At 38.6% G+C, this 16,951-nt stretch overlaps 1 protein-coding gene across 9 annotated transcripts in view; it reads left to right on the forward strand.

The window, feature by feature from the left end:
• Window positions 1-16,951, forward strand: part of DCAF6 (DDB1 and CUL4 associated factor 6) — a 141,441-nt gene that overhangs the window by 26,742 nt on the left and 97,748 nt on the right. For all 9 annotated transcript variants that reach the window (XM_030935411.1, XM_030935412.1, XM_010371788.1 and 6 more), the window contains exons 3-4: window positions 4,751-4,843; window positions 16,212-16,397. Coding sequence is in view for 6 of the 9 variants with exons in the window: in XM_010371781.1 (XP_010370083.1) it covers window positions 4,751-4,843; window positions 16,212-16,397 (279 nt within the window). In the remaining 3 variants the exon portion in view is untranslated. The remainder of the gene's footprint in view (window positions 1-4,750; window positions 4,844-16,211; window positions 16,398-16,951) is intronic.

Genomic DNA, 16,951 nt, shown 5'->3' on the forward strand with positions numbered 1-16,951 from the left:
CCGCGCCCGGCCTGATGAAGTGTATTTTAAGGGCTCAAGTGTGGTCTGTCTTGCTAAATGTTTCATGTGAGCTTGAGAGGACTGTTTATTCTGCTGTTGTTGAATGAAACAGTCTATAAATGTCTGTTATATTCAGATAATTGATGGTTTTGAGTTTAACTGTGTCCTTACTGATTTCCTGCCTGCTAGATCTGTCTGTTTCTGATAGAGGGAATTGAAGTCTCCAGGTATCATACTAGATTCATCTGTTTCTCCTTGTAGTTCTGTCGGTTTTTGTCTCACATATTTTGATACTTTGTTGTTAAGCACATACATATTAGGGATGCGGAAACTGAGTTGTCTTGGGGAAACTGACCTGTTTATCGTTATTTCTCTGATACTTTTTCTTGCTTTGAAGTCTGGTCTCTCTGAAATTAATGTAACTACTCCTATTTTCTTTTAATTTGTATTAGTATGATATATTTTTCTCAATCCATTTACTTTTAATCCATATGGATCTTTATATTTAAAATGGATTTCTTGTAAACAACATATATTTGGATCTTGTTTTTTGCTCCACCCTGACCGTCTCTCTCTTAATTTTTAGGCTGGGCGTGGTGGCTCACCCCTTTAATCCCAGCACTTTGGGAGGTCAAGGCGGGCAATCACCTGAGGTCAGGAGTTCAAGACCAGCCTGGCCAACATGGCAAAACGCTGTCTCTACTAAAAATACAAAAAATTAGCCAGGCACGGTGGCACATGCCTGTAATCCCAGCTACTTGGGAGACTGAGGCAGGAGAATCAATTGAACCCGGGAGGTGGAGGGTTGCAGTGAGCTGAGATAGCACCACTGCACTCCAGCCTGGCGATGAAGCGAGACTCCATCTCAAAAAAACAAAAAAAAAGTAGCCAGGTGTGGTGGCTCACATCTGTAATCCTAGCACTTTGGAGGCTGAGGCAGGTGGATCACCTGAAGTATGGAGTTCGAAACCAGCCTGGGCAACATGGCGAAACCCTGGCTCTACTGAAAATACAAAAATTAGCCAGGCATGGTGGCGGGTGCCTGTAATCCCAGCTACTCGGGAGGCTGAGGCAGGAGAATCGCTTGAACTTGGGAGGTGGAGGTTGCAGTGAGCTGGGGTCGCACTGCTTCACTGTAGCCTGGGCAAAAGAGCAGAACACTGTCTCAAAAAAAAAAAATAATAATTTTTAATTTAGACTATTGACATTCAAAGTGATTACTGGTATAGCTGGATTAATATTTCCTGTATTTGTTACTGTTTTCTGCTTTTTGTCTTTGTTCTTTGTTCCTATTTTTGTTTTCCATTCTTCTGCCTTTTGTGTTTTTTTTTTTTTGTTTCTGGGTTTTTTTTTTTTTCCTTTTGAGATGGAGTCTCACTCTGACACCCAGGCTGGAGTACAGTGGTTTAGTCTCAGCTCACTGCTGCCTCCACCTCCCAGGTTCACCCTGCTAATTTTTATATTTTAGTAGAGACAAGGTTTCACCATGTTGGCCAGGCTGGTCTCTAATTCCTGACCTCAAGTGATCCGCCCTCCTTGGCCTCCCAAAGTGCTGGGATTACAGATGTGAGCCACCATGCCCAGCCCTTTTGTAGTTTTAATTGAGCATTTCATATAGTTTTTTTCCTCTCCTTCCTTAGTATTTATTAGTTACACTTATTTTTTAAACTTTTTAAGTAGTTGCCCTAAAGTTTTCAATATATATATACAACAAATTTAAGTCCACTTTATTTCAAGTAACACTATAATGCTTTACAGGGAGTGTGAGTACAAAATAATTTTAAATCTTCCATCTTATACCTTATACTATTTCTGTTATTCACTTATGTGTAAGTACTCATAAGCATATTTTTATATATGTGCTAGATATAAGCAGGGGTAATCAAATACATTGTTGCTGTTATTTTGAACAATAAAATAATTTGTTAGCTCAATTAAGAATAAGTAAAAGTTTGTGTTTTATCTTCACTTATTCCTCCTTCAGTGCTCCTTCTTTCTTTATGTAGATATATGTCTCTGACCTATGTTTATTTTCCTTTTCTTTATAGAACTCCTTTCATAATTTCTTGTGAGGTAGGTCTGCTGGCAACAAATTCCCTCAGTGTTTATTTATCTGAGAACAGCTTTATTTTTTCTTTAGTTTTGGAGGATAATTTTGCAGGCAATGTTTTGTTTCTGTTACTGCTTTAAATATTTCACTCTTCTTGCTTACATGATTTCTGAGGAGATGTTGGTTATAATTCTTATCTTTGCTCCTCTATAGATAATGTTTTTTCCTCCAGCTTCTTTCAGGATTTTTTCTTATCTTTGGTTTTCTTTAGTTTGAAAAATGCTTGCCTAGGTGTAGTTCTTTTTGTATTTATACTGATTGTTGTTCTCTGAGCTTACTGGATATATGGTTTGGTTTCTGACATTCATGTGGAGGAAATGATCAGTCATTATTGTTTCAGATATTCTGTTCTTTTCTCCTTCTCCTCTGGTATTCACTTTATGCATGAGTTATGCCTTTTGTAGTTGTCCCACATTCCTTGGACATTATGTTTTGTTTTGCTTGTTTTCAGTCTTTGTTCTTTTTGCTTTTCAGTTTTGTAGGTTTTTATTGATATATACTCAAGGTCAGAGATTGTTTCCTCAACTGTGTCTAGTCTACTAATAAGCCCATCAGAGGCATTGTTCATTTCTGTTACATTGTTTTTGATTGCTAACATTTCCTTTTTATTCTTTTTTTTTTTTTTTTTGAGACGGAGTCTCACTCTGCCACCCAGGCTGGAGTGCAGTGGCCAGATCTCAGCTCACTGCAAGCTCCGCCTCCTGGGTTTACACCGTTCTCCTGCCTCAGCCTCCCGAGTAGCTGGGACTACAGGTGCCCGCCACCTCGCCCGGCTAGTTTTTTGTATTTTTTAGTAGAGACAGGGTTTCACCGTGTTAGCCAGGATGGTCTCGATCTCCTGACCTCGTGATCCGCCCGCCTCGGCCTCCCAAAGTGCTGGGATTACAGGCTTGAGCCACCGCGCCCGGCTCCTTTTTATTCTAAATATTTCCATCTCTCTGCTGACATTGCCCATCTCTTCTTATATGCTGTCTACTTTATCCATTGGAACTCTTAGCATACTAATCATAGTTGTTTCAAATTCCTGGTCTTACAGTTCCAGCAGTCCTGCTATATTTGGTTCTGATGCTGGCTTTATCTCTTCAAGTTGTATTTTTGCCTTTTAGTATGGCTTGTAATTTTTCTTAATAACTGGACATGAAGTACTGATTAAAAGTAATGGTATAAATAGGTCCTTAGGAATTTACTGGTAAAGTGTAGGAGGAGAGGAAGTGTGCTACGGGCCAATGATTAGGTCTCTGTCTCTTAAAGGGCCTATGCATGTGGACTATGGGCTTCACAAGGGATTATCTGCACCTCCTATTCCCCTACTGAGGTGGAACAGGTTAGTAGCTTAGGCTGGAGTTATGTCTTTTCTTTCTCCAATGTGGAAGGCTGGAATTGGGTATTTCTCTTTGCCTAGGTCAGTTAGGCTCTGATAAAACCTCAGTGGGTAGGCTGTGGTTAAATAGCTCTTCTTGAGGGCAGATCTTGTTAAGAACAGCAGAGTACTCTGGGATACTCAAAATGGTTTCTTTTTCCCTCCCTCTGCTAGAAGACTATTTTAATCTGAAATTTATTGTGAAAATCTGGTTGAGCTCTGAAGTTAAAATTAAATCACAAAAATACCCTCTGCACCGTACCTCACCGCCCCATGACTGGGTTCCCTGGAGTTTTTGTTGTTGTTGTTGTTGTTTTTGGAGACAGAATCTTGCTCTGTCACCTAGGCTGGAGTGCAGTGGCACGATCTTGGCTCCCTGACTCCTGAGTTCAAGCAGTTCTCCTGTCTCAGCCTCCCGAGTAGCTGGGATTACAGGTGCATGCCACCATGCCTGGCTAATTGTTGTATTTTTAGTAGAGACGGGGTTTCGCCATATTGGTCAGGCTGGTCTTGAACCTCTGACCTCAGGTGATCCACCTGCCTTGGCCTCCCAAAGTGCTGGGATTATGACGTGAGCCACTGCGCCTGGCCTTCCCTGGAGTTTTTAACATTCAGAGTTAACGCTTTCTGAACCTCCAACAATTCATCAATTATAGTTCAGGTTTTCCTACCCTAGCCCTGTTTCTCACAGAGGTTTCTGCTCATGAGTCTGTGCTCCGGTAAGCCAAGACTCCTTGTGTTTACCTGTTCGTCTCTCTAATCTAGGAGGTAGCATTTTGTCCTGTATCCTTGCCTCTCTGAAGGATCCAAGATCAGTTATTTATTTTACAGTCTGTTACCTTTTTATTTGTTGTTAGAATGGAGTGGCAACTGTTAAGCTTCTTACATGTGGAACTGGAAACTGGAAGCTTGTTTTTTTAATACATCAACTGTTAAATCAAGCTTGTCTAACACACGGCCTGTGGGCTGCATGAGGCCCAGGACAGCTTTGAATGTGGCCCACATAAATTCGTAAACTTTCTTAAAACATTATGAGATGTTTTTTGCAATTTATTTTTAGCTCATCAGCTAGTGTTAGTGTATTTTATGTGTGGCTTGAGACAGTTATTCTTCTTCCACTGTGGCCCAGGGAAGCCATAAGATTGGACACCCCTATGTTAAATACTTTTTAACGTATAACCTCATTAGTGGTAAAAGTTTTGTACCACCAGGTGAGTGAAAGATGGCATATTTTCTTTTATGTCCAATTTGCTTATATTTCTTTTTTGCTTTCTTTTTAGGTTAATACAATCTGTTGGAATGACACGGGAGAATATATTTTATCTGGCTCAGATGACACCAAATTAGTAATTAGTAATCCTTACAGCAGAAAGGTAAAGTAGTTTAAAAACTCTGTAATTTAATGAGAGAAAAAAATCAAGAAGGCAGAAATGAAGTAATTGTAAAACGAACATAGAATGGGCATTTATAATAGAATATCCTCCCTGTTTTGCTGAAGTTTATTGTATAATTTAGAGGTTCTTAGGTACATGTGGGTCTCTTAGATTACTTAGGGAAATAGAAGATTTTATTCAGCCTTGGGCTCTAGAAAATTTAAATATATCGTTTATTTAAGTGGATAATGATCGGTACAAGTGACATTATTTCAATAACACTTTTTTGGGGAAAATATGCCGTATATAAAGTATGAGTTAATGAGAAAATTACTTTTATGTGTAACCTTAATATATTATCTTAATATTCTAAAAAGTTATTTATTTTAACATTAAGAGTAGTGTGGATAAAGCTGCCAGCTTTGGTCATTGTTTCATTTTCTTAAAAATTTGAAATTTAGTCTTTTAGAAAATTTACATTTAAAACTTTTAAAGACAAAAACAACCAAATGATGGCTGTGTTCCTGAGGTACTGAGAAAATTAAAATGCTTTCAATGAAGAAAAAAATTACCATAAGCTAATAAACCCCCTCACTAGAAGGCAAGAGATATCTAAGAATTACATAATTTTCTAACTCTCAAATAACTTTAATTACTGTTTCAAATAGCAGTCCATTATATCCATAGAATGTTTCCTTTACAAGGATGATTTCAGAGAAATTTAGATACTGAATGATAAAGTTATAAACAGCCGACTGATTGTAATAAAAAGAAAGTGTGTGATGTTCTTTACACTTGATGTAACAGTTAAATGAGAAACCTTCTGTTTTAGAAATATGACTAGTTATTTTAAAATTTGTAAGATCTTAAACATTCAGCACATCATTTAAAGTTCCAGTTAAGAATAGGAATATGTATATTTCCTAGCTGACTCCCAACTCAAATGATACGTTTTTCTCTCCTGATTGTCTTAAATTTCCTGTATCTTTTTTTTTTTTTTTTTTTTTTTTTTTTTTTTTTTTGCAGCAGGGTCTCACTCTGTCACCCAGGCTGGAAGGCTGCAGTGCAGTGGTGTGATCTCGGCTCACTGCAACCTCTGCCTGCTGGGTTCAAGTGATTCTCCTGCCTCAGCCTCCCAAGGATCTGGGATTACAGGCGTGTATCACCATGCTCGGCTAATTTTTGTATTTTTGGTAGAGACAGGTTTTCACCATGTTGGCCAGGCTGATCTTGAATTCCTGACCTCAAGTGATCCGCCCGCCTTATCCTCTCAAAGTGTTGGGATTACAGGCATGAGCCACCACTCCTGGCCCAAATTTCCTATATCTTTAAGTCTTTTAACATCTGTTCTTTTAATAGTGATTCCAAAAATGTACTCTAGCTTTTAATTTTTTGCGGTAGTAGCAACTGTGTATTGGTGATTGTATCAGTCATGCTGTAGTCAAATAAACCACACAGTAATTTCAATAGGGAAAGTGTAATAAAAAGAATGACTACCTATATCAGGAGATTGGAGTAATAAAGGCTTGGCTACTGAAAAGTAAAGAGGTCTCTATAAAATAAAGAAATAACAGATACTGTGAACTGCCACTAACCCTGGGACTGAGATAAACCACCCTAAAGAAGAGACCCCCTTGCTGAATGCTGAGATTTAGACCTTATTAAAGAGGGTGTCATGGCTCACTGGATGGCATAGAAGTCTCTGTGATGCCATGCTAGTGTAACTTGTTGGGAATTCCCCTCTGGAACTTGCTGGAACACCTCTCTCTAGGGCACTGAGAAATACTTTTTTTTTTTTTTTTTTTTTTTTTTGAGACGGAGTCTCGCTGTGTTGCCCAGGCTGGAGTGCAGTGGATGGATCTCAGCTCACTGCAAGCTCCACCTCCGGGGTTTACGCCATTCACCTGCCTCAGCCTCCCAAGTAGCTGGGACTACAGGCGCCCGCCACCTCGCCCGGCTAGTTTTTTGTATTTTTTTTAGTAGAGACGGGGTTTCACTGTGTTAGCCAGGATGGTCTCGACCTCCTGACCTCGTGATCCGCCCGTCTCGGGCTCCCAAAGTGCTGGGATTACAGGCTTGAGCCACCGCGCCTGGCCGAGAAATACATTTTAAGGAGAGGTTTCTCATCAGAGGTAGTATGCTACAAAATGTCTGGGGACGTGGGGAAATGAGGCAGGAGAAGCTGTTGGGTGTTGCACTGTTCATTCAGCAGGTGGGCCCTGGTGAAACTGACTGCAGGACTCTGGTGCTATGGTGCTGGGTAAACTGCCCACACTGGAAGACCCTGGCACTGTAAAAACTGTGCTTGGTTGCAGGAGCTCACATTAGAGATAGGAAGCAAACTCCTTTTTCCTGCGTTATCCTTTCAGTGCTTTTTACTGACAAAGCTTAACATTATGCCAACTGGCAAAGCAAAAATATTTAAAGGACTCAGTTCCATTGCATAATCTATAAAAGTGAAGGATAAATTTGGAGCTGAGAGGAGATAATTTGATAAGTGGCACAGTAGTCTTACTTCTATCTACTTCTTGGTATTATTGCACTGTGAAATTTACTTCATTAATATTTAGGTCTTTGAATGAAGAAGAGTTCTATGAAAATTTAAAAATTACGTTATGATTGCTATAATGGCGTATATAGATTTATATGTTGGTTTTTTTTTTACCATTCTGACCAAGTTATTTAAACTTTCCTTAGCCTTTTTCTTCATGTATTAAGAGAGCCATAATGTCTAAAGTCCTTTCTAATATTAATATTTTATATTTGTTTCTAAAAACGTTTTAAAACATTTTTGTCTATTAATTTAGGTTATATAGTGATGTATGAATGGGCCTGGCTGGCTGTTTGAAGCTGGATCTTACAGGTTAAGACTTATTCTTTTAGGCTCACAGAATCTAATCTTCAGCTAAGTAGTTTAAGAAACTGGATTTTTATCAGTTTACAAACGGTGGCTAGGTTCTAGTGAAATGTTTCATGATATACAATTCGTTAAGCTGGGATAACATATGAGTTTTAATTATGATTATGTTCTGATTTTCATTGGCTCTTAGCTTCTGAGTTCATATATGGGGAAGTATACAACTATTTTTGTATCAGTGGAAACATGGTATTGGCAGTCTAAAGTTTAACTTAAAATTTTCAATTTTTACGGAATAAATTGTTTATTTCTTGTTTTTCCACATTTAAACAATAAGATATTTAAGTAAGTGTGTATCATCTATCAGCCGAAAAAGAAGTTCATATTGAGGCTGTCTTTAATAGGTCATCGTTTTATTTCAGTAAGTTTTACTTAATTGTCCTGGCTTAGCAAAAAAGCTTGATGTTTTCAAATCCTGATTCTCTTAGGTCAGTAATTACAAGGGTAACCCTTTTCTTTTTCTTTTTTATTATTCTTTTTTGAGACAGTCTTGCTCCTGCCCAGGCTGGAGTGCAGTGGCTTGATCTCGGCCCACTGCAAACTCTGCCTCCCAGATTCAAGAGTTTCTCCTGCCTCAGGCTTCTGAATAGCTGAGACTACCAAGTGTGTGCCACCATGGCTGGCTAGTTTTTGTATTTTTTTAAGAGTTGGGGTTTCACCATTTGGCCAGGCTGGTCTTGAACTCCTGAGCTCGAGTGATCCACCTGTCTCGGCCTCCTGAAGTGCTGGGATTACAGGCGTGAACCATCATGCCTAGCCCCCTTTTCTTATAAAAGAAAAAATTTCCTGGAATAATATATATGTAGAATGCTTTTTGATGATCACTATTCAGAATTTTAACTCTTACGTTATACAAAATAATCACTTGGGTACCCAAGGAATGATTGTTAAAAGACCTGTTTCTGTTTTGTTTGCTTATTTTTAAAGAAATGATGATTCCTTTGGTGTATGATTTCCAATAGAATATGTATATTTAAAAAAATGATTACTCTTTCTCATTTCCAGCTTGAGAAATGATTAGTCAGATTTTCTTTTTAAAGATTATAATCATAGGCCAAGCGTGTGGCTCACGCTTATAATCCCAGCACTTTGGGAGGCATGAGGTGGGAAGATCGCTTGAGGCCAGGGGTTAAAGACCAGGCTGGGAAATGTAATGAGACTCTGTCTCTACAAAAAATTAAAAAATTAACTGAATGTGGTGGCACATGCCTGTAGTCCCAGTTACTCGAGAGGGAAAGGCAGGAGGATCACTTAAGCCCAGGTGTTCCACCACTACACTCCAAGACTGGATGACAGAGCAAGAGCTGGTATCTTGAAAAAAAATAATTATTATTATCATAAGCCTTTATAGGGCTTTTTAAAATTTTAAAACACTAATGATTCATTATATAGGAAAAGAAGCTTTTTGACTATGAGTCAAATATTACCTGTTTTTATAGTTGGATTATTTTTAGATCCTATGATTTTGTGGGAACATTAATTTATTGCAAATAAGAATTTTGAAACACTCAGTTTTTTTTTTTTTTTTAGTAGATTTAAGAGGCTGGGGATATTCCTTATTAATGCAATTATATTTTAATTATATATAGCATAGAGACTCCCCATCATATACTGCGGAGTCCCATTAGAGTACCCCATTATGGCATAGGTGAAAGAGAAGGAAGCCCAGAGTTGGTCTTGCAGTATCTTTTGTAAAATAAATCCCAAGTATATACTGTATACATGATTTTTCTTGATTTGGCCTCAGCCAGCCATTTGTAGTCCTCAGAGCTTAAAATGTTTTCATTACTGTATGCTTTTGCTTATACTCTTCTTTCTTTCTGAGATCACCTGCTTTCTCAGGTATCTCCCATCTACTTGGTAAATTTAAAATTCATCCTTCAAATCTCAGCTCTTTTTTGTGATATTTCTCTAACATTTCCTAGACACATGTAGCTACTCCTTCATCTGTGTTCTTGCCTTGTGGATAACTCTATTTGTTTGCATGTTGTGCTTAGATGACAACTTCTTTGAGATAATGACAATTTCTTTTTGCATCTTCAACACTTAACATTATTTATTTACCTGTCATATAGTTGGAGCCCGATAAATCTTAGTAAAAGGAGTATATAAATCTGTATATTTGATACCTCAGACAGGGTTGTGGGTCAGGTTTGAAACGGGGTTATTTTTACCAAGGGATTAAAAAACTATCCTCTACTGTCTGGATACTTTTGGACCAAGCTTCATGTTTTGGGAGTGTTGTACGTGACATGATAAAGAAGGAAAGAGATGCCAACTTTGGCCAGCTATTTAGTCAAAATAACCTGGTAATCAGCAGAGTGATAGATGTTACAACTAGACCACCTTAATGTTTAGTAATCATTGCAGTTATCAATTTGTTATTTTCATCTCAGATTAAGTTACTCTGGCAATTATGCCTCTCTAGGGCATTATCCTTAGGGTGTTTTCAGAATAACTCATAATGCATTGATCCAAGGAAAGCACAACTAAGAAGATAAATCCACCGATAAAAAGTTATTATTATTTTTTTGAGACGGAGTCTCGCTCTGTCACCCAGGCTGGAGTGCAGTGGCTGGATCTCAGCTCTGCCTGCCACCTCGCCCGACTAGTTTTTTGTATTTTTTAGTAGAGACGGGGTTTCACCGTGTTCGCCAGGATGGTCTCGATCTCCTGACCTCGTGATCTGCCCATCTAGGCCTCCCAAAGTGCTGGGATTACAGGCTTGAGCCACCGTGCCCGGCAAAAAGTTATTATTGAGAGGAGTGGTTCTCCCAGCACAGAGTTTGAGATCTGAGAATGGACAGACTGCCTCCTCAAGTGGATCCCTGACCTCCGAGTAGCCTAACTGGGAGGCACTCCCCAGTAGGGGCAGACTGACACCTCACACGGCCGGGTACCCCTCTGAGACAAAGCTTCCAGAGGAACGATCAGGCAGCAACATTTGCTGTTCAGCAGTATTCATTGTTCTGCAGACTCCACTGCTGATACCCAGCAAACAGGGTCTGGAGTGGACCTCCGGCAAACTCCAACAGACCTGCAGCTGAGGGTCCTGACTGTTAGAAGGAAAACTAACAGATAGAAAGGACATCCACATGAAAACCCCATCTGTACGTCACCATCATCAAAGACCAAAGATAGATACAAAGATGGGGATAAAGCAGAGCAGAAAAGCTGAAAATTCTAAAAATCAGAGCACCTCTCCAAAGGAATGCAGCTCCTCGCCAGCAACGGAACAAAGCTTGAAGGAGGATGACTTTGATGAATTGATAGAAGAAGGCTTCAGGCGATCAAACTTCTCTGAGCTAAAGGAGGAAGTTCGAACCCATCGCAAAGAAGCCAAAAACCTTGAAAAAAGATTTGATGAATGGCTAACTAGACTAACCAGTGTAGAGAAGTCCTTAAATGACCTGATGGAGCTGAAAACCATGTCACGAGAACTACGTGACGAATGCTGATTCAGTAGCTGATTCGATCAACTGGAAGAAAGGGTATCAGTGATTGAAGATCAAATGAATGAAATGAAGTGAGATGAGAAGTTTAGAGAAAAAACAGTAAAAAGAAACAAAGCCTCCAAGAAAGATGGGACTATGTGAAAAGACCAAATCTATGTCTGATTGGTGTACCTGAAAGTGACAGGGAGAATGGAACCAAGTTGGAAAATACTCTGCAGGATATTATCCAGGAGAACTTCCCCAACCTAGCAAGGCAGACCAACATTCAAATTCAAGAAATACAGAGAACGCCACAAAGATACTCCTCAAGAAGAGCAACTCCAAGACACATAATTGTCAGATTCACCGAAGTTGAAATGAAGGAAAAAATGTTACGGGCAGCCAGAGAGAAAGGTCGGGTTACCCACAAAGGGAAGCCCATCAGACTAACAGCAGATCTTTTGGCAGAAACTCTACCAGCCAGAAGAGAGTGGGGGCCAGTATTCAGTATTCTTAAAGAAAAGAATTTTCAATCCAGAATTTCATATCCAGCCAAACTAAGTTTCATAAGTGAAGGAGAAATAAAATCCTTTACAGACAAGCAAATGCTGAGAGATTGTGCCACCACCAGGCCTGCCTTACAAGAGTTCCTGAAGGAAGCACTAAACATGGAAAGGAACAACCGGTACCGGCCACTGCAAAAACATGACAAATTGTAAAGACCATCGATGCTAGGAAGAAACTGTATCAACTAACGAGCAAAATAACCAGCTAGCATCATAATGACAGGATCAAATTCACACATAACAATATTAACCTTAAATGTAAATGGGCTAAATGCTCCAATTAAAAGACACAGACTGGCAAATTGGCTGAAGAGTCAAGACCCATCAGTGTGCTGTATTTGGGAGACCCATCTCACGTGCAGAGAGACACACATAGGCTCAAAATAAAGGGATGGAGGAAGATCTACCAAGCAAATGGAAAACAAAAAAAGGCAGGGGTTGCAATCCTAGTCTCTGATAAAATAGACTTTAAACCAACAAAGATCAGAAGAGATGAAGAAGGCCATTACATAATAGTAAAGGGATCAATTCAACAAGAAGAGCTAAATATATATGCACCCAATACAGGAGCACCCAGATTCATAAAGCAAGTCCTTAGAGACCTACAAAGAGACTTAGACTCCCACACAATAGTAATGGGAGACTTTAACACCCCACTGTCAACATTAGACAGATCCACCAGACAGAAAGTTAACAAGGATATCCAGGAATTGAACTCAGCTCTGCACCAAGTAGACCTAATAGATATCTATAGAACTCTCCACCCCAAGTCAACAGAATATACATTCTTCTCAGCACCACATTTCATGCTTGTTCCAGAATTGACCACATAGTTGGAAGTAAAGCACTCCTCAGCAAATGTAAAACAACAGAAATTATAGCAAACTGTCTCTCAGACCGCAGTGCAATCAAACTAGAACTCAAGATTAAGAAACTCACTCAAAACTGCTCACTACATGGAAACTGAACAACCTGCTCCTGAATGACTAGTGGGTACATAACGAAATGAAGGCAGAAATAAAGATGTTCTTTGAAACCAATGAAAACAAAGACACAGCATACGAGAATCTCTGGCACACATCTAAAGCAGTGTGTAGAGGGAAATTTATAGCACTAAATGCCCACAAGAGAAAGCAGGAAAGATCTAAAATTGACCCCCCTAACATCACAATTAAAAGAACTAGAGAAGCAAGAGTGAACACGTTCAAAAGCTAGCAGAAGGCAAGAAATAACTAAGATCAGAGCAGAACTGAAGGAGATAGAGACACAAAAAACCCTTCAAAAAAATCAATGAATCCAGGAGGTGGTTTTTTGAAAAGATCAACAAAATTGATAGACCGCTAGCAAGGCTAATAAAGAAGAAGAGAGAAGAATCAAATAGATGCAATAAAAAATGATAAAGGGGATATCACCACTGATCTCACAGAAATACAAACTACCATCAAAGAATACTATAAACACCTCTACGCAAATAAACTAGAAAACCTAGAAGAAATGGATAAATTCCTGGACACACACACCCTCCCAAGACTAAACCAGGAAGAAGTTGAATCCCTGAATAGACCAATAACAGGCTCTGAAATTGAGGCAATAATTAATAACCTACCAACCAAAAAAGTCCACGACCGGATAATTCATAGCCAAATTCTACCAATGGAACAAGGAGGAACTGGTACTATTCCTTCTGAAACTATTACAATCAACAGAAAAAGAGGAATCCTGCCTAACTTATTTTATGAGGCCAACATCATCCTGATACCAAAGGCTGGCAGAGACACAACAAAAGAAGAGAATTTTAGACCAATATCCCTGATGAACATCGATGCCAAAATTCTCAATAAAATACTGGCAAACCAAATCCAGCAGCACATCAAAAAGCTTATCCACCATGATTAAGTGGGCTTCATCTCTGGGATGCAAGGCTGGTTCAACATATGCAAATCAATAAACGTAATCCAGCATATAAACAGAACCAAAGACAAAAACCACATGATTAGCTCAGTAGATGCAGAAAAGGCCTTTGACAAAATTCAGCAGCCCTTCACGCTAAAAACTCTCAATAGATTAGGTATTGATGGGACGTATCTCAAAATAATAAGAGCTATTTGTGACAGACCCACAGCAATATCATACTGAATGGGCAAAACCTGGAAGCATTCCCTTTGAAAACTGGCACAAGACAGGGATGCCCTCTCTCACCACTCCTATTCAACATAATGTTGGAAGTTCTGGCCAGGGCAATCAGGCAGGAGAAAGAAATAAAGGGTATTTAATTAGGAAAAGAGGAAGTCAGATTGTCCCCGTTTGCAGATGACATGATTGTATATTTAGAAATCCCCATCATCTCAGCCCAAAATCCTCTTAAGCTGATAAGCAACTTCAGCAAAGTCTCAGGATACAAAATCAATGTGCAAAAATCACAAGCATTCCTCTACACCAATAACAGACGAACAGAGAGTCAAATCATGAGTGAATTCCCATTCACAGTTGCTTCAAAGAGAATAAAATACCTAGGAATCCAACTTACAAGGGATGTGAAGGACCTCTTCAAGGAGAACTACAAACCACTGCTCAACAAAGTAAAAGAGGACACAAACAAATGGAAGAACATTCCATGCTCATGGATAGGAAGAATCAATATCATGAAAATGGCCATACTGCCCAAGGTAATTTATAGATTCAATGCCATCCCCATCAAGCTACCAATGACTTTCTTTACAGAATTGGAAAAAACTACTTTAAAGTTCATATGGAACCAAAAAAAAGCCCGCATTGCCAAGGCAATCATAAGCCAAAAGAACAAAGCTGGAGGCATCATGCTACCTGACTTCAAACTATACTACAAGGCTACAGTAACCACAACAGCATGGTACTGGTACCAAAACAGAGATGTAGACCAACAGAACAGAACAGAGCCCTCAGAAATAATATCACACATCTACAATCATCTGATCTTTGACAAATCTGACAAAAACAAGAAATGGGGAAAGGATTCCCTATTTAATACATGGTACTGGGAAAAGTGGCTAGCCATATGTAGAAAGCTGAAACTGGATTCCTTCCTTACACCTTATACAAAAATTAATTCAAGATGGATTAAAGACTTAAATGTTAGACCTAAAACCATAAAATCCTAGAAGAAAACCTAGGCAATACCATTCAGGATATAGGCATGGGCAAGGACTTCATGTCTGAAACACCAAAAACAATGGCATCAAAAGTCAGAATTGACAAACAGGGTCTAATTAAACTAAGGAGCTTCTGCACAGCAAAAGAAACCACCGTCAGAGTGAACAGGCAACCTACAGAATGGGAGAAAAATTTTGCGATTTGCTCATCTGACAAAGGACTAATATCCAAAGTCTACAAAGAACTCAAACAAATTTACAAGAAAAAAACAGACAACCCCATCAAAAAGTGGGCAAAGGATATGAACAGAACTCTTCTCAAAAGAAGACATTTATGCAGCCAACAGACACATGAAAAAATGCTCATCATCACTGGCCATCAGAGAAATGCAAATCAAAACCACAATGAGATACCATCTCATACCAGTTAGAATGGCGATCATTAAAAAGTCAGGAAACAACATGTGCTGGAGAGGATGTGGAGAAGTAGGAACACTTTTATACCGTTGATGGGACTGTAAACTAGCTCAACCATTGTGAAAGACAGTGTGGCGATTCCTCAAGGATCTAGAACTAGAAATGCCATTTGACCCAGCCATCCCATTACTGGGTATATATCCAAAGGATTATAAGTCATGCTGCTATAAAGACACATGCACATGTATGTTTATTGTGGCACTATTCACAATAGCAAAGACTTGGAACCAACCCAGATGTCCATCAGTGATAGACTGAATTAAGAAAATGTGGCACATATACACCATGGAATACTCTGCAGCCATAAAAAGGGCTGAGTTTATGTCCTTTGTAGGGACATGGATGAGGCTGGAAACCATCATTCTCAGCAAACTATCACAAGGACAAAAAACCAAGTAGGAACTTCTGCTGTGTCTTATCTGTACCATTTCATTACTTTGATTTTGTGAAAATCATTAAAATTCAGTTTATTGTTTTGTCATCCTGAGAGGGAATAACTTAATCATTTAGCATACAGCAAATTTCAAAAGTCAGTCAAAGTAGTTCTTTGTTATTTACTGAGATTTTATGAGTGAGTCAGATAAACTAAATAAATGGAAATATGCATGTTTTATTTTCATGACACTATTCCTGTTGATGGCACTCCATCTTAATCACATCTCACAGGAACAAAAGAAATATATGGGATTCTGATTTTTTAAAATTATAATAGCTTACAGTCTAGTGATAATCTTTCACTAAGATGATAATGTTAATGAGAATATATTACTGGCTATGATTATATTAAAAAGGAGTATTTCTAGGAAATAATAAGTTGCCATTAACTGCTTTATCTATGTGTTTTAGGTTTTGACAACAATTCGTTCAGGGCACCGAGCAAACATATTTAGTGCAAAGTTCTTACCTTGCACAAATGATAAACAGATTGTATCCTGCTCTGGAGATGGAGTAATATTTTATACCAATGTTGAGCAAGATGCAGAAACCAACAGACAATGCCAATTTACGTGCCATTATGGAACTACTTATGAGGTATAGTATTATTATGATTATATGATATATATGTAAGTGTATATATTTTTGATTAAGTGTTCATGCATGTGTAGATGCCTGTGTGTACATGTAGAGACGTGTGTGTATGCACATTTGTTGCATATAAATTATTGACAATATCTAGGTGTCAGCAGAGCATTTGAGAAAATGTGTCTTGATAGGCTTCTGGATAAAGTTAAGAAATAAGATGCAAGTAATAGTACTCTAAGATGGGTTTGTAATTGCTTGAGCAACCATGCTGTAAGCAAACAGGTGTTTACCTTTAAAGATACCTCTGTTACTGTGCTGCATGACTCTGTACTAGGCTTTACCCTTTTAAACAATCACTCGCTTGTGTAAAGTAGCTTATCAAATTTTTGTATGATAGAAGGGACTCTAGTATGGTAGACAAAAGAATCAGATTCCTAAAGGATATTAATGAGCTTAAGACCTGAGCTGAGTTAAATAAGGTGGAATAAATTTAAGACTCAATTATAGTGCTTTATTTGGTTCAGAAAAAATGCTTGCACAACTGAGTGCTCTTTTATTTATGA

The sequence above is a fragment of the Rhinopithecus roxellana genome, chromosome 8, assembly GCF_007565055.1.
Source record: "Rhinopithecus roxellana isolate Shanxi Qingling chromosome 8, ASM756505v1, whole genome shotgun sequence".
NCBI classification, from domain to species: domain Eukaryota; kingdom Metazoa; phylum Chordata; class Mammalia; order Primates; family Cercopithecidae; genus Rhinopithecus; species Rhinopithecus roxellana.